This window comes from Rosa chinensis, chromosome 5, assembly GCF_002994745.2.
Source record: "Rosa chinensis cultivar Old Blush chromosome 5, RchiOBHm-V2, whole genome shotgun sequence".
Lineage (NCBI taxonomy): Eukaryota > Viridiplantae > Streptophyta > Magnoliopsida > Rosales > Rosaceae > Rosa > Rosa chinensis.
In genome coordinates, this window is record NC_037092.1 from 41,133,207 (window position 1) to 41,156,373 (window position 23,167).

Consider the following 23,167-nt stretch of genomic DNA (forward strand, 5'->3'; position numbering starts at 1 on the left):
TGGCTTGTCTCCATTCTTCAACGGGCTCTCAATTATTCAAAACAAAAAATGAAAAAATATATATTAGCCAATTAAACGATAATGTCAACCGTTGCGGTACCAAATAATTATTTGCGTTTTTATATATAAATGTCCTGGCTGAAATGGGAAATGAACTCTTAGCTGGAAAATCGAATAGTTTGCAGATCGGTACAAAGAAAGCTTTATTATCTGTTTACATTGAGTCTAACTCTTTGCCAAAAAAAAAAGACAAAAAAAAAAAAACAGAAGAATTTTGAGTGCAAGTAATGAATAGTCCTTATTGTCTGACCGGCTAGAAGCATGGTAGCAGCAGTACGTGGGCATTAGGGTTTGAGTTTTGACCTTTGTCTGATAATTGTCACGTAGGTGGGCATTACTATAAAAGGATTTTAATTGTACGTTATTACAGAAGCAAAACCAAATAGCTAGTAGAACAAACAACATACCAATTACGTACCGATGGCTTGAGACCTTGAGTTATAATTTTTTTAAATTTTATTTTGGGCAAAAGAACAAACTTAAATTAAAGATAAAACATTACTGAGACAAAATCTCAATTGAGCCTTCCAATAAAATCACAGGCAAAGAAGGATAAAGACTCAACTTTTACCCAAAATAAGGCAAAATAAAGAAAACTCCATCGGCCAAACTAGGCAAGCCCACAAACTTGACCACCAAAACACGTACCAACCCATGAATGAGGAAGAAGCATCAAAATCAACCGTGTTGACAGTTGGTTTGGTTTGGCTCCAGTTGTGTTCGAAACTGATTGCCTACAGTTAATTAATGCCATACAAGCTGAGGGTGAAGATACTTTGGAGTTTGGTAGGTTGGTGGATGACATCTCTCATTCTCTATCTATCTTACAGAATTGTCTGTTTACTAATGTTGTCAGAGAAGCCAATGTATTAGCTCATAAGTTGGCTAAATGTGCTCTGGGCACAGGTTTGTTACTCTCTTGGTGTGGACTTGTTCCCACAATATTAGAGAAACTCCTTTCCACCTAATGTAATCTCCTTGATTTCAATAATATAGTCTGTCGTTTTGAGTTCAAAAATAAAAAAGATATAATTCATCGTCTTCGCAACCAACTGTTTAGGACACTCAAGGAAAGTCAAATGGGAAGAAGAAGGTAATATAAGGAAACCAAGTGAAGAGTCCGTTATATTAATTTGCATACATATCTGCAGCTTATATAGCAAAAGGTTATATCGTACGTCTGTAGTTTTCTATAGATAGCGAAGAAATATATAGGTCACTAAAGAGCCTGTTTCTTTTGAGTTGTCATAAACCCTCAGAACAAATCGATTCCTCTTTTTTTTTCTTTTTCTTTTTTTTAATCGGGAGTGAGATAGTAAGGGATTTGGCTTCCCTGCTAGAACTATAATTTGCTAGAAAAAAAAATGCAAGGGATGAACTTGAAGTGACTTCTTGATGCTTCTTGATGTGGCATCATCTTGCCCTTAAATCTATATCTGAATGCTGTAAATAAAATCCAAGCACATTATAGCAAGTCATATTCTAGCAGAGAAGCTGAGTCCATAAGTAAGTTACATCCGTTACGTTAGCGAGTTAGTAACACACCTACCCACCTCAGAACAAATCGATCCCTTTGCATATGTAATATTATATATTCTTTGATTCCGTTCATAAATGATGTACTTAACTTCAATACTAAATAAAAAGCCAAAGACCATGAGGCATGTTTCTAATCCATGTAGCAATGTTTTTATTCTTAACATTCAAGTTCTTTTTTAACCATTTTGCTGAGGTTTAGATTTTTTTTCCTCTGATACACAATTGATTAATAATTAACCAATAGTAACCAAAAGTAAAATATTCAAATAATGTTCTCTGAATGTGACAAGAACCTCAAATAACCAAACCTAGTTGATCCTATCATGGAAGGAATATCAAGTTAAACAGTGAGCAACTCAATTACATTGACTATAGAAATGTTATATTGAACACTAGTAAAATAATCATCTAACAGTTAATTGGTTAGGAAGATGATAAGAATAACAACCATCTATAGTTAGGTCATGACTAACTCGCATATGAAGCCATGAAACCATAGTCATAAGAGACGAAGTATCAACGCAGGTCAAGAGAGGTAGGCATTCTGGGCTGCTTAGGGACGTTGTGCTGGTTCAAGCTTCTTATTGGACCTCTTGCCCTTTAAGTAACTCTGTGAGTCTTAAACGATTGCTGGTATGTTTGGGGTTGTCAATCTAAAACTTATGAAGAATGAGCTGCACCTGGATTTAAATATATCATTGTCGATATATGCAACTTTGTAAATGAATAAAGCCATAAGCCCTAGTTTCAGTCCAATGTTTAGTTTTCATCCATTTGAGGATTTGTACTTTCTGTTTTACATGTGCTTGATTTGTTGGGTGTGCAAAATTGTTTCTCTAGTGGTATATTGGTATTCATGTTGTATCTCTGAAGTGCATAAAAGTCGTTAAGTTTTTTTTTGTTTTTTTTAACTATAAAGTAAAAGTATAGATGATCACTCCTAGTACAACCAATGCCTGATAGATCAAAAGTGATGGCACGTTTTACTACTTGGAATGAAAACATATATGAATCTAAAACAACTATAATGGAATAAGTCATGAATCGGAGACAACTGGAATAGGAGAAGAAAATAATCAATATGGGAATGATTCCCAAACCCATGTCCCCCTTTGGTTATCAAACTCCCCCATATTCAGGAATTGATTTCTAGTAACTAGGTGACCCACACCCATTCCAGAACCTACATATGTTAGTAAACGCAGAAATTTCATATATGTTAGTAAATGCAGGAAATCTCATACACCAGAATCATTCCCTTCATTTTCATTACCGTTCCAGGTAAGTAAACATGTCATGAGAGTAAATGGCTTTAAAATGGAAAACAGTTTCTCCAGCCGAATACATTTGCAGAATGGCCAATACTAGCTAGTGCATCGATCCCCTACGAATTTAGCTTCTCGTCAAATGTGACTGAAGATTATGGAATGGAAATTCGCAACAAGCTGAAAAATATCATTCAACAATAAATTTGCTTGATATGGAGATGCACCTTTTGTGTTAAAAATATAAAAAATAAAGAAAAAAACAATAAAACCAATAAAAACTCTGACACGAAATCTATTTAATATATAGTGTGTGGTTCAAGTTTTTAACACGGTTTATATGCAAGTTCCGGTGCAACTCATAGGAAGCCTTCTGGCCAAAAAATTTAGACCATTGATGGTTTGAATGTTAAACCATATGGTTCTTGAGGACTCCACAGACCATTGATGGTTTGAATGTTAAACCATATGATTCTTGAGGACTCCACATTTAATCACATATTCAGCAATCTCTTACTTTCCGAAGCCTGTCCACATATATATGCAGACTTGACATGTTGCCACCTCTCTATGGAGGTATCGTGTTGGCTTTAAACATGGGTTAATTAATCCCCCAACCCCAGATATCATCTACGCACTTGCTCCCTTCCTTCCTTACAGTTATCTGCACAGCTGGTTATTTCAATTTTTTTTCTTAGTCATCAGTCCAAGTCCCTGTTTTTGGGGAAGATATACAGTGAGAAAGTGGTGGGTATGAGATAGAATTTGCTGCTGGTTGATCGGTCTTGACAATATCATCTGTAATTTGAGAATTTCCATGTTGATCAGTTTAGATAATTCCTGTTTTCTGGTAAACTTCTTCAATTGAATTCAAACTTTCAAAGTTGGTAATGTTAGCTATTCACATATCAATGAAATTTAAATCATCAAACTGGTCAATCAAGGAAACTAATCGGAAATAAGAAATAAACTTCCATGGAGTAAAATCCTTCAAGAAACCCTAGACTTCTGTTTAACAGCAATGAATTCTTTGCTTATAGTTGGGTAATGCAATAATTGGTAAAGGTTCACCCCAATTTCCCAAAACCCCACTCGATTTGCTATAAATAGGCAATTCATGTATTGATCCATAACCAAGATTCTTAATCAACACAGATGAAAATATTTCTATAGTTAATTGCAAGCATGCCTTCTCTTCAGGAAATGTATGACAAGAGTTCAAAGGTAAAGGGTGGTTCAAATGGAAACAGTGGATCTCCACCAACTTCTCAAGACATATACGGCCGAAAATAGAGAGTGAAACATGCAATTCTGCGCAGCCTTGTCTATGTTTTAAGGTATCTCAGCTCATTGTTGTTGTAATTCTTGTTGATAAATATTTACATATCTTTATTCTTTGTATTCTACATTTATGATGTAAAACTTTCGTTTCAGCTTGTTGTATTTTTTTGTTGAACTGGGTGACTGGGCCCTTGAATAAATCTCACTAGCTGTGTAACAGATGAAAGAAACGCAATACAAATGTAGTTCATTTTTTCATACTTATCTTGCTTTATATCATTTTAAGAATTAGTAGGCAGGGATGTCCTTCTAATTTAATTTGAAGGCGCATTCCAAATGTAGAGTGAAAACAATGAAAGCTAAGTTTAAATTGTGAAGGCTTGCTCTCAGCATCGGCCAAACGTGTTGGAATATGCTGATACCAATTACTAGCATACCACTGCAACGGCATATATATACATATAGAAAAACTGATCGATGAGACGAATGATAAGAATAATATGCATTTTATATAGGGAAGTAACTGCTAATCAAATAATGAAACAAAAGATGCAATTGGTATGCCAGTTTGTGCACTCTTAATCTTCTTAATAAATATTTGCTATGCCGGAAGGTCTTTTCTCCTTGAATTTGAAGAGAACAAAAATATCAGCCTGGCCATTAGTTTTTTTATTTTTATTTTTATTTTTATTTTTTTTAAGGCAATTTACCCAGAAAGCAAAGGAACAAGAAATCAACTAAGACGGCTACAAGCCTACAAATAATCCTCCTAAGTCTATCTCAGTAATATCATTTAGAAGGGCTTCAGTTAGAACATGAGGGTCATTCATTATACATAGGCCACTATATATACATCTACATTCATGTTGGGAAAAAGATTTGTTAACAAATTTTTCAATTACTTTCCAGAATTCAAATTGTATACATGCATGTTGGCTGGCATACAAAATCCATAATACTTTCCTAGCTATAACAGTGGGAAATGAAGAGTTGTTAAGGTCTTAATTTCAAACATGCAGTTTAAATATATAAATATTGACCTTAATTTTTCACATTTCATATTTCTGGGTCTAATTAATCTATGTAATTTCCACCAAATTAAGCTCCAAGTAAAATCATATAGCTAGCATTGGGTTGAATTTTTGAACTTGAAGATATTAGTATGAAGAAATTCAGCTTGGTACGGAAAAAAAAAAAAAACAAAGCTTCACATATATATGAATGCCAGGTACAAGTCCGTGCATGGGAAATATTGGGTTCAAACTTGAGCTTTGAAGTTTGACGCTATCACTACGACCTTAGCTTTACCTAAAATGCGATGTAGAAGATCAAAATTAAGATCTAGAAGTTTCAGCTAGATAGAGTGATTCTTCTAAAGCGACATTTAATAGGGCTAGAAGCATTACGAGGTTTTTGGGGTTGAATTTTGACCTTTGAATGGGGAACTATATATAGGCCTAGGCAATTGGCATGAAAACCTAATTTTCGTGAGTGAGATGACTAGCTAAACTTCCTTAATTTCTTTCCAAGAATTTTTACATATTGGTAAATAGAGGGTCAAAACATAGAGAAGTTTCGGTTAGAGTACTAAAGACATATATTCAAACATCAGTTCAATTAGCCGCGTCTCATCGAATTCAAATTAAATATCTGTAATGGATTCTCTCTTCATTATCACGTTTTCCATGGTCAGTAGCTATTCGCAAAATTCTACTCTGCAAATTGGGTAGATTTGTTATATTCACTGATCATGGTCTTTTGGTCACCATAACAAATGGACTGGCATGGTATGTATATGCATATTTCTTAAAAAAAAAAAAATAATAAATAAATAAATTTTCTTTTTTAAAATGGTTCTTTTTTTGATATATTTCAATGCAAATGTAAAGATTCATAAGTAATCTCTAGGACGTTAAATAATCATTTAACAAATCAACCAATTCACTCAAAGAATTAAATTACATTTTAAGGTACCGTTTAGTTCAATAGAAAAAGTCCAAGCAAAAATTTCTTTCTGATTACTTTCCACGAATTCATGACTGAGGAATAGTTCAAGCAAATGGAAAACTATTAAGTAAAGCGTTCAAATTCACTTATGTTTAACAGCAAGGAGCTAGCATTGTATCTCACCATCTGAAAACTTGTTGGTATAGGAAGGACGGTCTCGTTTTGATCAACTCTTTGAAAAATAACGAAGACTATATATTGTGTTACATGATTTGATATGCAAACTGTCAAGTACTCCTTGTCTAAGTTTGATCTGTTTATTTATATGATCTTTTGACTAGTCATACCAGTAACCCTCGACTACTTATGAATATGCATATGAGGCATTGGAAATAAGTTCACAATTTTTAATAATGTCTTAGATTTTAGGGTTATGATTGTATCCACAATTTTGGATAACATAATTTTCTGTTAAACTTCTTCCGTTGGATATGATATATAATACAAACTCATGTATATATGAAGTTAATCGGAAACAAGAAAGAAATATTCAAATTAAGAAACTTTTCAATAAGTCATACATGTACCGTTGAAAAGAGTGACTTAGATCATAAAATTTGGCACTAGCTCAAAAAAATAAAGAGTCATATGTGATTTTATGTTGTAAGTGCACCCACTTAAGTTCTCTATAGAACCATGCTTATTTGACATCTCAATTACCTAAAGTAATCGAGGACAGAATGAGACGTCAGATCTGTGTGTGACCATGATGCTTCTACAAAACTATAGTTGGCATTAGGCTGTTGCTAGCTAGGACGTACTGTTTGGTTTGATTTAATAAAATTCACTTAGTAAAAGAATTTCAACATTCCATGTTACTTAAACATTAGGGCAGCTCGTTATAGAAAAGTTCCCTCACAATTTCACAAACCAACCCCACGACATCTTCAACCCTCATCTATGTATAAATACACATAGGGCAAAGCAAAGGATAACAAGATCCCTAGCTAAGACAAAAAAAGTATTCTTAAGTAGTTGTAAGCATGCCTTCTCCTCGATCAGGAAATTTTGGGAAAGGGTTCAAATGGACAGAGTAGCAGTTCCAAGGGAAACGGTGGCTCTTTTAAGCAACCAACTACTCAACAAGTGCTCGGCCAGCCAAAGCTAAACTAGAAAGGGAAGCAATATGCTAATTAAGTGAAGAACAATTCAGAAGGCTGTCTTATGTATGTTTTAAGGTCTGTGCAGCTTGTTGTTAAGTATTAGTACGTATGTTCTGTCATATACATATATTCACATTGATCGATTATGCATCGTAACAAATAAGTTAATTTTAGCATTAAATACTTGTTACTCCCTGTACTCAGTTCCCGAAAACAGTTCAGTCCCTCACCTTTGAAATTAAACAATTTAGTCCTTATTCTCTTTAATTCTCACACAATAGGTCCAAAATGACAATTATACCCCTCATTTCCTTTTTTTTTTTCTCTCTCTCTTTTTTTTTTTTTCCTTTTTTCTGCTTCTCTCTCTCAGCTCTCTCTATCTCCTCCTAAAAACAAAACCCCAAAAACTCTCTCTCTCTCCCCCCCCCCCTCTCCCTAAAGCTCCAAGGCAAGGGCTTCGAGTACTACTCTGTAATCCTCGGCCGCAACTCCAAGAAATCAACGGTGGACATCGACCTCTCCAGCCTCGGCGACGGCATGAACATCTCCCACCACCATGCGCACATCTTCTACGACCTCACCCGCCGCTGCTTCGTGCTGGAGGTCATCAAGAAGAATGGCTGCCTCGTGGAGGGGATTGTCCACCTCCCCAGAAACCTTCTGGTCAAGTTCGATTCACAGGATCTGCTTCAGATTGGGGATAAAGAGTTTTACTTTGTGTTACCGATAAGGATTACTCTGGGTGGATCTATTGAGCCCAGGCATTACGCGATGGCAGTCGGGGGAGGTGGTGGTAGTTCCTATCTAGCTTTCTGTGGATATGATTATATGATGGATTGATGTTGGTGTAGCAATTGGAATTGGGATAAGTTTGTTTTTTGAATCATATGATGGAGGAGGAGTTGCGAGAGTGGCCGCCGATGGAGGAGTGGGAATGGGGAAGGGAGCCGATAGGGCTGAGGACGAGGGTGGACTAAAAAGATCTAGTGGTCTTCTCTCTGTTGTGGGAGTCTCCGAATGGGCTTTCTTGAACTTGCGGCTCGCGGCTCGGAGACTTGAACTTGTGGCGGCTATCTTACTCGGAGATTTGGATTGCTCGGAAGAGACTTGCAGCAGCGGCGGAGGAGGACGAAGAGACTTGAAGGCTGGGTTTGAATGTTCGACTAAGGGATTGAATTTGAAATCTAGAGGGGGATTGAATCATTTGTATGGGATTGAAGGCTGGGTATGAGTGTTCGACTAAGGGATTGAATTTGAAATCTAGAAGGGGATTGAATCATTTGTATGGGATTGAAGGCTGGGTATGAGTGTTTGACTAAGGGATTGATTCGATTGAATTTGAAATCTGGAAATCTAGGGTTCTGTTTGGGGGTTGGGATTTGTGGTTGGGTTTCGGTGGAGCAGAAGAGGCAGATGAGGGTGAGAGATTGAGGGTTTAAGTGGTGGACTGGGAGTGGAGCTTGGTCCTGGTTGGAAATGGGATCGAAGCTGGAGTTGGTCCTGGTTGGAAATGGGATCGAAGCTGGAGTTGGAGAGAGAGAGAGAGAGAGAGAGAGAGAGAGAGAGAGAGAGAGCATAGAGCATAGAGAGAAGCAAAAAAAAAAAAAACATTAAAAATAAAAAGATAAAAAGAGAAAAAGAAAAGAGAGAAAAAAAAAAAAAAAGAGGAAGTGAGGGGTATTATAGTCATTTTGGACCTTGTGTGGACCTGTTATGTGAGAATTAGAGAGAATAAGGACTATCCAGTTTAATTTAAAAGGTGAGGGACTAAACTGTTTTTCAGAGAAAAGTTTGAGGAGTAACAAGTATTTAACCCTTAATTTTACATTTACATCTCTTTATTCTTTCTATACATTACAATTCGATTAAAGATGTAAAAAGATCCAGCAGGTTGTATATATATTGTAGCCTTCTGAATTGGGTGGCTAGTGTCCCCATAATAAAACTAGTGTAGTACTGTGTAATAGACTGAAGAAATAAATACGCAGTTAACCGTCTCATTTTGTCCATAAGTGTATTGTTGTTTATGGTATAATGAATTATAGAATGAATCGATGCCTATGAGTGCCTTTCTAATGTTTTTGACAGCGTAATCCCAATTGGAGACCACAATCTGATACACTCTTGAGCAAGCGCATAATTTAACCCTAAAAATATCATTAGTAGCATAAGCAAGTAGGGATCGATCTAATCCGGGGATTGAGGGTACACCTGTCAATGTAGGACAATTACACAATTAATAAAGACACAAAGTATATTATTTACAAAAATAAAATAAAGTATATACATAATTACGAAATTAAGGGGGGATTTAGGTTTTGGTTTTCGGAAATAAACTAAGTAAAGAAAACAAAGGAAACTAAAAACATAATTACACGAATGGAATGAGAGAACAAAGATCAAAACCGAAACTATGATCAAATTCGATTAAACCCTAATATTGTTCATCTAAGTCATGAGAAAGGAGTTGATCATGTGAAATATTCGAAAGCAAATAATTTCCCATTTTTTACTTTTCAATGCTAATTAACCTAAGTGAAAGCACAAAGATTAATCCTATCAAACATGTAATCAAGCCCTAGAAAGCTAGTCAATCATGACATGTTTAACGCATGAAACACATAGAAAGGCTATCAACTCAAGTGTGCAACTTAGTATGAAAAAGTCCACCTAATTGCAATCCTCTTTAATTAAATTCGGTTTTTGTCCAAAACCTTTACTACTTCGATTCAAGTTACACAAAACAAAAAGTTGATTTCATGTTCTTAAATCTAGCACCATTCATATCAAAACCCTAAGTGTTTTGAACCACATAAGATTAAAATACAAAAGATATCTATAAAGCAAATTTAATTAAACAAACTCACATAAGCAACTCTCGAATTACAATAATAGAATCTAAAAATTTCATTCAATCATATAAAATTTCAGAATCGAAAATTTTGTTCAAACATAAACGTCAACTAGTACATAACCAACGAATTCAAAACAAGGTTTACAAAGGAGAGGTCGAATTACACCGTGGATGGAAGATGAAGATGGATGATTAACGTTGTGGTCTCTTGAAACTCGAAAGAAAGCTTCAAGGATGGGGATGGATGGTGGTGCTCACGGCTTCTTCTTCTTCCTTTGGCCTTGCTTGAACCCGTGGAGATGACTAGAGGATGGAGAGAGGAAGAGAAAAGCTCACGGCTACAATATAATTTTTCTGAATTTTTCTAAGGTGTGTGGAACCATTCTCAACGTCAAAGAGGTGGGTATATATAGGAGCACGGCTAGGGTTCACAAAGCAATCAGAATTTTCCACATAGCTTCAACCAATGATAATTCGCCAAGTAAGCTTGTGATGTGTTCCAACCAATCATAGAATACCAAGTAAGCCTTGTGATGTGTTCCCACCAATCAAAATTCTCTAAAATACCTCCTAATATTTAATTGCAGAATTTCCTTGAAATTATTCTGATTTTCTTCATGAATTTCGGCCAAGAATATCTTAGGAGAGAGAAGTTACCAAAATATCATGAATAAATGCTGATTTACTTCACCAATTTCGGCCAAAATGAATTTAGAGAAAGTAGGGAACGAACCTAGCCTTGTTTTGAAACTTTATCCTTCCTTAAAATGCTCCCATGATTTATTTCCAAGATTATCTCTTCCCTTTTCACGTTGACAACATAATTACTCTCCAACAAAATCTCTTTTCCCTCAAAACTCTCCCTTTGATTTCCTCCACCCATTATATTTTCTGATTTTCCACGTCATTTCCTTGTTTCTCTCTTGGCATATCACGGAAAACACACAAAATTATTCCTCCAACAATACTTCCTTCCATAAAAATCTCCCAAGAAAATCTCTTCTTGAAATCCTCAATCAATCATCTTCAATTCCCACGTTGTCACCTTCTTGCCATGTCATCTTCATGAAGCTTCTCTTCCTATTTATGAACTCAATTCAGCTTATTTATTCCAAAGACTGAAAATAGAAGCTTTCTAAAATAAGAAATGGAAACTTTCCTAAACTAAAATGGGAAACTTTCTAAAAATGAAAAATAGAAACTACAAAACGGAAACTTTCTACAATTAGGAACTTTTCCAATCAAAGAATGGAAACTTTCCTAAACAGAGTTTTATTAAGGAAATAACGCAGAAAATATAGGGAAATAACTGTTAAAACGTCGCATTAAAATACACATAGGGCAAAGCAAAGGATAACAAGATCCCTAGCTAAGACAAAAAAAGTATTCTTAAGTAGTTGTAAGCATGCCTTCTCCTCAGGAAGTTTTGGGAAAGGGTTCAAATGGACAGAGTAGCAGTTCCAAGGGAAACGGTGGCTCTTCTAAGCAACCAACTGCTCAACAAGTGCTCGGCCAGCCAAAGCTAAACTAGAAAGGGAAGCAATATGCTAATTAAGTGAAGAACAATTCAGAAGGCTGTCTTATGTATGTTTTAAGGTCTGTGCAGCTTGTTGTTAAGTATTAGTACGTACGTTCTGTCATATACATATATTCACATTGATCGATTATGCATCGTAACAAATAAGTTAATTTTAGGATTAAATACTTGTTACTCCCTATACTCAGTTCTCGAAAACAGTTCAGTCCCTCACCTTTGAAATTAAACAATTTAGTCGTTATTCTCTTTAATTCTCACACAATAGGTCCAAAATGACAATTATACCCCTCATTTCCTTTTTTTTTCTCTCTCCATTTTTAATTTCTCTCTCTCTTTTTTTTTTTTTTTTTTCTTTTTTCTGCTTCTCTCTCTCAGCTCTCTCTATCTTCTCCTAAAAACAAAACCCCAAAAACTCTCTCTCTCTCTCTCCCCTCTCTCCCTAAAGCTCCAAGGCAAGGGCTTCGAGTACTACTCCGTAATCCTCGGCCGCAACTCCAAGAAATCAACCGTGGACATCGACCTCTCCAGCCTCGGCGACGGCATGAACATCTCCCACCACCATGCGCACATCTTCTACGACCTCACCCGCCGCTGCTTCGTGCTGGAGGTCATCAAGAAGAATGGCTCCCTCGTGGAGGGGATTGTCCACCTCCCCAGAAACCTTCTGGTCAAGTTCGATTCACAGGATCTGCTTCAGATTGGGGATAAAGAGTTTTACTTTGTGTTACCGATAAGGATTACTCTGGGTGGATCTATTGAGCCCAGGCATTACGCGATGGTGGTCGGGGGAGGTGGTGGTAGTTCCTATCTAGCTTTCTGTAGAGATGATTATATGATGGATTGATGTTGGTGTAGCAATTGGAATTAGGATAAGTTTGTTTTTTGAATCATATGATGGAGGAGGAGTTGCGAGAGTGGCCGCCGATGGAGGAGTGGGAATGGGGAAGGGAGCCGATGGGGCTGAGGACGAGGGTGGACTAAAAAGATCTAGTGGTCTTCTCTCTGTTGTGGGAGTCTCCGAATGGGCTTTCTTGAACTTGCGGCTCGCGGCTCGGAGACTTGAACTTGCGGCGGCTATCTTACTCAGAGATTTGGATTGCTCGAAAGAGACTTGCAGCAGCGGCGGAGGAGGACAAAGAGACTTGAAGGCTGGGTTCGAATGTTCGACTAAGGGATTGAATTTGAAATCTAGAGGGGATTGAATCATTTGTATGGGATTGAAGGCTGGGTATGAGTGTTCGACTAAGGGATTGAATTTGAAATCTAGAAGGGGATTGAATCATTTGTATGGGATTGAAGGCTGGGTATGAGTGTTCGACTAAGGGATTGATTCGATTGAATTTGAAATCTGGAAATCTAGGGTTCTATTTGGGGGTTGGGATTTGTGGTTGGGTTTCGGTGGAGCAGAAGAGGCAGATGAGGGTGAGAGATTGAGGGTTTAAGTGGTGGACTGGGAGTGGAGCTTGGTCCTGGTTGGAAATGGGATCGAAGTTGGAGTTGGGGAGAGAGAGAGAGAGAGAGCATAGAGCATAGAGAGAAGCAAAAAAAAAAAAATTTAAATGATTAAAAATAAAAAGAGAAAAAGAAAAGAGAGAAATAAAAAAAAAAAAAAAAAAAGGAAGTGAGGGGTATTATAGTCATTTTGAACCTTGTGTGGACCTGTTGTGTGAGAATTAGAGAGAATAAGGACTATCCAGTTTAATTTAAAAGATGAGGGACTAAACTGTTTTTCAGAGAAAAGTTTGAGGAGTAACAAGTATTTAACCCTTAATTTTACATTTACATCTCTTTATTCTTTCAATACATTACAATTCGATTAAAGATGTAAAAAGATCCAGCAGGTTGTATATATATTGTAGCCTTCTGAATTGGGTGGCTGGTGTCCCCATAATAAAACTAGTGTAGTACTGTGTAATAGACTGAAGAAATAAATACGCAGTTAACCGTCTCATTTTGTCCATAAGTGTATTGTTGTTTATGGTATAATGAATTATAGAATGAATCGATGCCTATGAGCGCCTTTCTAATGTTTTTGACAGCGTAATCCCAATTGGAGAGCACAATCCATTAAACCTCCATTCTAATGTCAAATGGATCTGAAATAGATTTGATCAATTCAAGTACTTTTCAGTACGGTATACATGCATGCAGCTGGTTTATTATTCAAGTTGTGTACGTCTAGCTTGTCTCCATTCTTCAATGAGCATGTCTCAATTATTCAAAATAAAGAATGAAAAAATATCTATTAGCCAATAAACAATAATGTCAACTTATTTGCGTTGCGGTACCAGTTAATTATTTCCCTTTTTATAAATGCCCTGGCTGAAACGGGAAATGAACACCTAGTTAAAAAAATCAAATAGTTTGCAAATTGGTACATATAAAGCTTTATTATGAGTTTACATGCACCGAAGCTCGATCAAGTAGTCCTTATTGTCTGACCGGCTAAAGCAGGCAAGCAGCAGTACGTGGACATTAGGGTTTGAATTTTGACCTAAAAGGAGTTTAATTGTGCTTTATTGCAGAAGCAAAAACCAAATAGCTAGTAAAATAGGCTTGAGACCTTGAGTTATGATTTTACTTTATTTTTTAATTTTTTTTTTTTGCGCAAAAGAACAAAGAGAAAATTTTATCCGCACATCACCGATTACTAAATACACATTCCAATTTTTTTGTCTTAATTTTTTCCCATAAACTACCTATTTTGCCCAAATCCACCTCAACCACCACCTAGTTCATCGTCTTCTAGCTTCAATGAAACAGTTCATCCTCATCTCTCACAAAGCCACTTCATGTAACCATGTTCATCATCTTGGTTCACCCCTAATCATCTTTTTAATGATTTAAGTAAATAAAAGGTAACCGAAGAGAGGAAAACCTGATGATTTCTTTATGAAACTAAACAAATTTGAGTTCATAGTTGGAAAGACTCTCACCTCCTATGAAATCTGTTGAAAGCCATGAAAAGGAATCCAAGCGACCTTCTATATCAACTATTATTTATCATTCACGAATCATGATTATCACCCTTTATTTTGTTATGCTCATTTGTTGCAATCTTATTCATCACTGCGCATAAATCACGGCTTTAAGAAATTGCATTGTGTTGTGAATTTAATTAAGAGAACAACAAATTAAAACTAGAATGTAATTATTATTTTTTAGATTTTTAAAAATTGGTCATAGGGTAAAAGTGTAATTAAAAAACTTAAAAAAAATAAATAAATAAAAAAACAGAAATGTGCATCGAGTAATTGAATATGTGTGAATTTACAGCGTGGCGTAATGGTGTTGGATGGTTGATGTGTCCTCCTGTCTTTGCTACATTTTCCCAATTCATTCTACCATTGAAGAGTTCTACAAAGCAAGGCTCTACCCAGTCCCTCCTGATCCATCACTCTTCTTTCACTCTTCAACCGCCCTCGGAATCTCTCCGTTTCCGGCTCACAGGTAACCTCAAGATTCCGTGATAATCACTCCGTCTTCTCCTATCGTTGAAAATTTTCTCAGAATTGATCGGAATCGAATTCTGTGTGTGAAGAACCAGCAACAGAAGGAATCGTCGCGGTTGCAATGGCGTCGGAAAGAGGAGGAGGGACGCTATCGGAGATATACCAGAGCGCGAAGAAGCTGTTGCTGAGAACGCGAGACGGCCTCGAGAGGCTGGAGAGGTTGGAGTACTCGAGCGGCATCGACTCCCCTGACCTTTGCATGTCCATCAGAAACGATCTTACTCAGATCCAATCTCTCTGCGCCGATATGGACCGCCTCTGGCGCTCCGTCGGCGCCAAGTCCCAACGCGATCTCTGGAAAAGGTTAGGGTTTTGTTCGGATTAATGCTGATTCGATTTCATCGTTTTCTTCAGAATTATGAAATTGAGTCTTCTATTATTGATTTTGGTGTGTAGAAAAGTGGAACAAGTAGCGGAAGAGGCCGAATCGTTGAAGGAGAGTTTGGATAAGTATAATTTGAGGAACCAGAGGAAGATGAAAGAAGCCAGAGAGAGGGCGGAGTTGCTCGGAAGAGCTGTAAGGAATTCTAGCATGCCTTTGTTGTCCTTGGTTTTTCACATTTTGTTTTGCTATCACATTTCTGATGGCGCTATGTTTTGTGATGTAGAATGGAGAGTCTTCTCATGTTATTAGAGTCTTTGATGAGGAGGCACAAGCAATGCAGTCGGCTCGTAACTCTTCTCGCATGCTTCACGAAGCCACTTCCGTCGGGGAAGCTATACTTTCCAAATATGCAGGGCAAAGGGAACACATAAAGGTATTTTACTCATATGCCTACTGTTATGCAATTTATTTGTCTCTAATGTATTTCGATTTTTCTCTATGATATAATTAGTAAGCTATTTGCAGTTTTTCATAGCTATCTGTGATATTTCTTGTATGTAATAGTTACTCAGGTTATGTGTAGCAAATTTGAAAGTATCACTCTCAGACGGTTATTTGAGAAATTGGTCCACTATAGGTCTGACAGGAGTATATGTGATGAATAGAAGTCATAGCAAGGTCCATCATTTTAGAAGAGTATATGTGATGCAAGACACCGTAGAGATAAAAGAGGATATAGAGAGAATAGGAAGAACTAAACAAGAATCAAAGTAGGAGACCTCAAATGTATTCCAGATGGAAGTCAATACCATTGTTATAAGTTCCCTACCATTGTCCTAAACCCTAACAATTGGGCCATAAATCACTTAAAATAAATGCTAATAAATAACCAACTCCCCTCTATTTCAACTTATTGAGTAAAAAGCAAATGGCAGTAAAGGTTCTGAATTTGTTCTTATTCCTGAAACTGATTTAGGACCTTAAATACAAGATGGGAGTTGTGTTTTGAGCTACAAACTTGCGAAATCAAAAGTGATTTAGGAGAAAAATTGTTTATGGTTTATTTCATAGGTTTGAACTTTGAAGAAAAGAAGGGGATGTTACTCACCAATTATTATTATTTTCTTTTTTGTTCTTTTTAATCTTCATGAGCGGCAACTAGTGCCTCCAAAAGCCTAATTAACAAGAAAGTTCTTGATGTGTTTTAGATTTGTTTGATGTCAAATAGGACCATATATAGAGCTAATTTCAGGACAAGTGATTGTTGATTTCATGAATGAAACATTTACAACTTTTCTCATCAAGTTGAGAGGGTTCTGTTTTGAAAATGAACTTGAGTTGTTGAGATACCTTGAACTGTCAGTATCATCTATCTGGATATATATCAGTGACCAATCATCAGAAATACAACAACATTTTTGCAACTAGTTCTATACGATTCATACTTAATGATTGAAAGCTAGCTACCTCAATCACTTTTTAGATATATGATAATCTTCTCGACATAACCAAATAAGGAAATACTTTGACATAGCTCTTCCCTAGTTATAGGATAGAAGATATGATGATGAAGTACCTAAGAGAACTCAGTAGCATAACGGACCTTGTGCACAGTTATACATTAATGATGGACACACCTACACAATACTTTGATTGGCATCCTTCTGTTATAGGATAGAAGATATGATGAACTTTAGACAATAGAATTCGTGTCTAAAATCCAAAATTTGATGTATCAATGATGGTTGGAATCCAAATATTTCTCCAAAATAGTATTTCACAGAACCTAAACTAGCTTTCTTGCTTTATCTCTTATTTTATTTTATTTATTTATTTATTATTTTTTGTCCCTTCAGCAATGAATTTTGAAGAAATGCAATGGAACTTGATTGGCTGAAATGAGATAAACAGTCCATACAACATTTAGGGCTGTTTTTCTATCATGTTTGTTGCTACTGAGCTTGTTGAATACCTTGACACCTTTTTGAATCATTCTTTGTCTTGTTTTCAGAGAGCACAACGAAAAGCACTCGATGTCCTGAACACAGTGGGTCTGTCCAACTCTGTACTGAAGCTTATCGAGAGGCGGCACCGTGTTGATCAGTGGATCAAGTATGCAGGCATGATTTTGACAGTCGTTATTGTGTTTTTCTTTTGGAGGTGGACACGATGATCTATGCCTCAAATGTTGTCATGGTACTTGGTTCTACTTCTGGAAAGAGGATATAATTTTCTTTTGTGATTTGGTCTCCATTGGAACGAAAGGCTAACGATCGGTGTACATGGCCCTATTTTAGAAGGAAAAACATATATAAATATATGAATTTACATGGAATAGCCATCTACGTTCTCTTTGATTTTGTTGGCTTTCTTAATATCGATGGTTTAAATCTCCTAGTCTGATCATGCTCTTTGTTACAAAAAGTTGTGTAATTTACAAGACAACCATACCACTCTGCCATGTGAGCTCCCTCGGTTGCTGAAGTGTGTCTTTCAACTGCCAAAGTGTAACCTTTTTGGTAATTTGTAAAAATTTCACCAGACTGGTCTTTAGGCCATTCTTATTGGTTTTGTGCCATCATGGTCGCTAAACAAAGTTGCGTTTTTTTTTTTTTTTTTTTTTCAGGATGTGGTCTATAAATTTTTCAATGTCAAGATCCAATTACAAACAGAATCCAAATACAACACATGGGATGAATAGAAAACCAGATTCAAGTCAAGGAACTTCACGGTTAGACATGAATTGGTTCATTGAATCTACGATCATTTCTTGATATGGGCAGAACTAGTTAATACTTGAGGTCACAATGGATCCTATTTCTCTCCTACTATTTCTGACAGTATAATATGATGATATGGGAAATCCTGAGCCGGTAGAATATATGGTCATAAGACATTAGATATCTGGAAAATGAGTGAACGGGAAATTTCAAACGATACTGAACTTATTACTGAAGCTAGTATACATTTTCCAGAAGAACAATCCTAAAGTGCAGGTGTAACATCTATAAATAAACAGCTGCTTGCCTCTATTTCTTACAAGCTGGGAGTGGGGGGCACTCAATCTTTACGATACCTGGCCCAAAACCCCTTCTTCCTAGCTGAATCATTTTCCGAAAGTGGTCTACTCCACTTGGATCCAAGTGAAAAGTGCCGTTTCAAGAAAGGCTTAGTAAAGGAGTTCCTTGTACTGGAACTGGGTTCTAACTTGGCTACTACTTTTCCTTTTCTATCAGTGTTCTTTTGATGATCAAAAACATCATATTCACCATCAAAGTAGCTATCCACAACTCTATTTTTGGATATCTTGTGGTTTCTTGCTTTTAAATCTGATTCTGACCTCATCGCTTTTCTTGACATCTTCCAGACTTGCTTCTCTCCTACCATACAAATTGGGCAAACCGGGTCGTACCTATCAGTCTCCAATGTCATAGTCTCCAAGCACTCAGCATGGTAAACATGTCCACAAACCAACACAGCCGCCACAGATATCTCACTGCTGGCAATAATTTTCTGGATGCTCCATGAAGTTCTCTCAGTTAGAAGCTTTGAGCAGACCCCACACGACTGCATATCTACGGAAGGAGAACATGAGAACCTGCTGCTACAACCACTTTGCTTTCCATGGATAGAACCAAAGTGCTCACTGTCAAAAGACCACCTTTCCCTTTGAGAAGAAGCCACAAGCTCAGAGAAGGTGCGCATAGACCACCCATCAGATGACCCAGCTTGGGATCCAGTTGCCAAGTCATTGCTGCAACTAGAGAGTACAAAAGATTGTCTTCCTTCAGATATTGAGTTGTTATTTGGAGATTTCAAACCCAATATTCGACTGTCAGAAATCTGTCTCAGTAACTGATGTCCTGGTGAACGACGGGCCCGCCTTGATGGGGTTGAGTTGGAGAAAAGTGGATAGCTGGGGGCAGGAGAAGGTTCTGCAGTTGGTATTGAAATAGTTGTAGGGAAGGATAATGAAGGATTTAGAGCGGATGAATCTTCAATTCCCGGTGATTCTGCCAAATTTTTAGCCTGAAATCCAATTGAAAAGAGTTTAATCTAATGACAAAGGGTAAAAGGCTACAGCATAACAAATGCAATTTTGATTTGGTCAAACTCACATCTGGAGAATAATTGCTCGTCATGGATAGATCTGCACAAAGCACATACCCATCTCAGTAAATCAGAAACAATGGATGCAACAAATTAATAGCTTCCCATAATAAATTATGATCACTTAACATGGAAGTATCCCTGATGTGTGCGCGTGTGGGTGTGGGTCTGGGTCTGGGCGTGTAAGGATTGCTTATAAACATCCTGAGACCTAAACTGATCAGAACTTATTTGACACAATTATCAGTTTCCATTGAGCAAGTAATTGCAAAGAAAGGAAATACACGCTACCAATGACCTTGTTTACATTACACGTTGTGTGGCAACAAGACGGGATGAGACTTCAATGGTAATATATGAATCAAGTCAAACATCAACAAAACAACAGTTTGTATTCTTCCGGAAGTGAATACGCATTGGAACTTCTTTTTCTGAAGACAAGATGTCATTCTGACTTTACAACAAAAGTATAAGACAGATATTCTCATTTCAAACCTCCGATTTACAGCAACCTCAAACCAATACAAAAAATACTGCATGGAACTTTTTTGTAATCAGCACAGGGAAGCGGGAAAAACATTATAGTGATAAAGGACTCTGCATAGACCTATATCTGTTTATTTTCCAATAGATATAATGGATCAATTTTCACAAACCCATTTCTATTATTTTGTGGGAACTTCAAATTATGAATAAAAATTGGATGGGAGTTTGGTCTGTGTAGAAGTAATCAATCAAGAAAAGAGTACCCAAAAGTTTGCATGTATCCACTATTATGGAAGAAATAAATCAGTACGCAGCTTTATAAGTTTGAAACTAGTTCTAAGACAGAAAGGTTAACAAACTCCTTTTAGATCAGTCATTTACCGATATAAGAAAGTCCTACCAGTTCACACGGTAAGTTCTTGTGTCCTTTTCATTACCAGAGAAAATTTTCTAATGTGGAACTTTATAAACCAAGGATCAAGAGACCATTGCATGTGCTCACTCCATTTTAATCTTTTGCAAACTAGTCTTCTAAACAATATAGCACAAATGCTCTACTTTCATGATTTCTAATTTAACTAAATAAATTTCATAAAGAGATCACAGTATTTCAGTTTCCAAAAGTTGATATGATATTGAAATAAAATGTACACCTGAAGACGGAGTCCTCAGACTTGCACAAATTCCACCACCATGAACGGGGGACTTTTGGGAGATAGGTGTACCAAAATTCTCCAGTGGGCTCCCCAAATCAGAAAAATTGCCTCTCTCAGAACTCAATGCCCCTTTTAACTCCATGCTAGCATTCCTACTAGTTCCACGAGAAGCACGATATGGAGTATCAATTTCACCAGCAACACGCCTTCGATTATCATATCGGAAACTCCATGATGGTGAATATAAGGCATTCCTGCGCAATGTTTCATTTCCAGTTCTGTTCGGGTCAGATCTCTCCCTTGCAGCAACACAACAAGCTGACCCCATGATTGCCCAGTAACTGAAAGTCTATTGCAGTGGAGTCCACTATAATTATACACAGAACCAACACAAGGCCAGCCTTCCTGTTATGACAAAAAGTTCAAAATAAAAATTTGAAGGACTGAAAGAAACACAACTAAAATGAAATTGCATGTAAGGAAGGAGGAAAACAAGAAGATTGCATTCAATAGTAAAACACATACACAAGAAATCTCAAAAACTGCCTCAAACCATTTTTCTCACAGTGAACTCAACTCCCCTGAAAAATGCCAAGAAATGTGTGTGAGAGAGTTTAATTCCATTGGTAATGCTTAACCATCCAAAGTAAAACTTCTTCAGGCCTTTGGCTCTCATATGTACCAAAAAGAAGAAGAAGAAGAAGAAAAACCATGTAAGTAGAAAATTGTGGTAACAGCTTTTATACGAAAGGAAAAGGCAACACGGCTGTAACATTATCTGTAGTATTCAATAAACTGCAAGGCTAGTTTAGTGCCATCTTCTTTTCCTTTCAACTCTGAATTATTCAGTATAACCAATTTCTAGGTTATGTGCTTGATTTGCTGCAAACACTGTTTGCGGTATTTAATTGACCCGTAAGGAATAGATTTGTGCACACTAGTGCTTTCTACTAAAACAGTTCACATATTTGCAACACATTATTACCAAGAAACACACTCAATCCTAACATTACCATCTAATCCATAAGATAGAACCAAAAATAGTTGCTTTAGATGATACATACATATTATAACACGGTCGAAATGAGGTTAACTTGAACATTCATTCATTCAATGCAAGAGTCAAACCCCCATTTCTTTAGTTTTTAATCCCACAAACAAAACCGAAGCAAATCGAATTGAAAAACCACAAGCACAAAGAAACAAGCCTCAATTTGGAAATTGAAAAATGAGAGCCAAGTAAAGTAACAACAATCTTTCATAGATAAAATTGGCTATGGTTGTAACAATCAGAGGAATGAAAGCTCATTAGCAGTTAAAGAGTAGTGAAACCAGAAAGCAGAATACCAAGAAAAGCATTCGAGAGTTGGATTAGAGAGTTCAAACCAAAAATGCCCAAAAGAAATTGCAGGAAAAACCCTAGAATTTGAGACTGATCGAAGTAGAGGAATTGAAGAAGCGTAAGTAGTCGGAAATGAGAAAGTCGCGGATGTTTTACCTTTTGAAGCGATTAGGGTTTCAGAGGCGAGAAAGGGAGGTCTTCATCTTTAGGGAGAGAGATGGGGAGGGTCAGAGAGAGAGGGAGGGATTTAAGCGGTGTGAGAATAACGGCGAGGAGGTTAGAAGGGTCTGATTTGGCGGCAGAAAGGGACGACGATTGTTGTGACGGAGTTAGGTATGGGGACTTGCGCCACGTCTGCCCCCCTTGCCCCTCTGTATTTTTTTTTTTTTTTTTTTGCTAATAAGAAAGAATAAGAAATCTAGAAAAGATTAGAGCGATAAATTAGATACTATGCGGATAAAAAAAAATTAAAAATAAAAAAAAACCATCATCGCCCTTAGAGTCGGCGCGTTTGTTATGAGGAATTTGATGAGATTGGACATCTTTATCTAATGTAACACAAAGTAGTTTGTATTTGGCAACATTAAGGACTCTATTAAATGAAGCTCTACGTATAGTCCCAAAAACACCCCAACTCCTTCTACCATATCAACACCAAAAATCATGGGACTATGGAAGCTTATCTCATTCATTCTACTCTGTACTTCATTTCATCATTCTCTCATCATTCTTACCTCCATAAACCTACAATTCAACTTTGCCTCATCTATTACTTCATTCCCAAACCCCCATGGTGGCGCCACCTACTCCAACACCCAACCAGACCTAGCTCTCATTGCCAATGATCTCCTCACCATCCTCGAGAAATCGGATAGTGTTGAATCCTTGGTTTCACTGCTCTCCAATAACAAAATCATCTCTCTGATCTAAGAACATTAGACAAACCCATAATTGGCTTTTCGACTCTTTATTTGGGCAACCCAAGAACTGAAGCTTTGCACCTGAATGTGTCATTTAACAGTGATCAACATGCTCATTCTGGACAATAATGCTTTCAAAATCTATTGGAGGAGTCCAGATATTACAGGAT

At 36.9% G+C, this 23,167-nt stretch overlaps 3 protein-coding genes across 5 annotated transcripts; 2 read left to right on the plus strand and 1 right to left on the minus strand.

The window, feature by feature from the left end:
- The first annotated feature begins 12,187 nt into the window (after positions 1-12,187).
- LOC112203830 (transcriptional activator FHA1) lies at positions 12,188-12,848 on the plus strand. Its single transcript, XM_024344741.1, has 2 exons — positions 12,188-12,443; positions 12,502-12,848. The coding sequence occupies exons 1-2, from the start codon at positions 12,188-12,190 to the stop codon at positions 12,846-12,848; spliced, it is 603 nt and encodes a 200-aa protein (XP_024200509.1).
- Positions 12,849-14,935: 2,087 nt separating this feature from the next.
- On the plus strand, positions 14,936-18,061 carry LOC112202846 (membrin-11). 2 transcript variants are annotated; one of them, XM_024343866.2, is made up of 5 exons: positions 14,936-15,096; positions 15,188-15,461; positions 15,555-15,675; positions 15,767-15,916; positions 17,495-18,061. In XM_024343866.2, the coding sequence occupies exons 1-5, from the start codon at positions 14,949-14,951 to the stop codon at positions 17,654-17,656; spliced, it is 855 nt and encodes a 284-aa protein (XP_024199634.1). In that variant the 5' UTR covers positions 14,936-14,948; the 3' UTR covers positions 17,657-18,061. The 2 variants fall into 2 exon arrangements, with proteins under 2 accessions (XP_024199634.1, XP_040362008.1); XM_040506074.1 differs by having other exon boundaries at positions 14,942-15,096; positions 15,194-15,461.
- A 290-nt stretch (positions 18,062-18,351) lies between these two features.
- On the minus strand, positions 18,352-22,421 carry LOC112202844. 2 transcript variants are annotated; one of them, XM_024343864.2, is made up of 5 exons: positions 22,234-22,421; positions 21,261-21,316; positions 20,733-21,140; positions 19,602-19,633; positions 18,352-19,512 (listed from the first exon to the last, which is right to left on the minus strand). In XM_024343864.2, the coding sequence occupies exons 3-5, from the start codon at positions 21,061-21,063 to the stop codon at positions 18,544-18,546; spliced, it is 1,332 nt and encodes a 443-aa protein (XP_024199632.1). In that variant the 5' UTR covers positions 21,064-21,140; positions 21,261-21,316; positions 22,234-22,421; the 3' UTR covers positions 18,352-18,543. The 2 variants fall into 2 exon arrangements, with proteins under 2 accessions (XP_024199632.1, XP_024199633.1); XM_024343865.2 differs by lacking the exon at positions 21,261-21,316.
- Between the last annotated feature and the right edge of the window lie 746 nt (positions 22,422-23,167).

Excerpts from the sequence above, each read along its gene's own strand:
- LOC112203830 (XM_024344741.1), top strand. The coding sequence starts at position 12,188 with ATGAACATCTCCCACCACCATGCGCACATCTTCTACGACCTCACCCGC. Across the intron at positions 12,444-12,501 it reads GGTGGTCGGGGGAGGTGGTG|CAATTGGAATTAGGATAAGT; the intron begins GTAGTTCCTATC and ends ATGTTGGTGTAG.
- LOC112202846 (XM_024343866.2), top strand. The coding sequence starts at position 14,949 with ATGTGTCCTCCTGTCTTTGCTACATTTTCCCAATTCATTCTACCATTG. Across the intron at positions 15,097-15,187 it reads TCTCCGTTTCCGGCTCACAG|AACCAGCAACAGAAGGAATC; the intron begins GTAACCTCAAGA and ends CTGTGTGTGAAG. Across the intron at positions 15,917-17,494 it reads GGCAAAGGGAACACATAAAG|AGAGCACAACGAAAAGCACT; the intron begins GTATTTTACTCA and ends TCTTGTTTTCAG.
- LOC112202844 (XM_024343865.2), bottom strand. The coding sequence starts at position 21,063 with ATGGGGTCAGCTTGTTGTGTTGCTGCAAGGGAGAGATCTGACCCGAAC. Across the intron at positions 19,634-20,732 it reads TCTGAGGACTCCGTCTTCAG|ATCTATCCATGACGAGCAAT; the intron begins GTGTACATTTTA and ends TGCTTTGTGCAG. Across the intron at positions 19,513-19,601 it reads CGAGCAATTATTCTCCAGAT|GCTAAAAATTTGGCAGAATC; the intron begins GTGAGTTTGACC and ends ATTGGATTTCAG.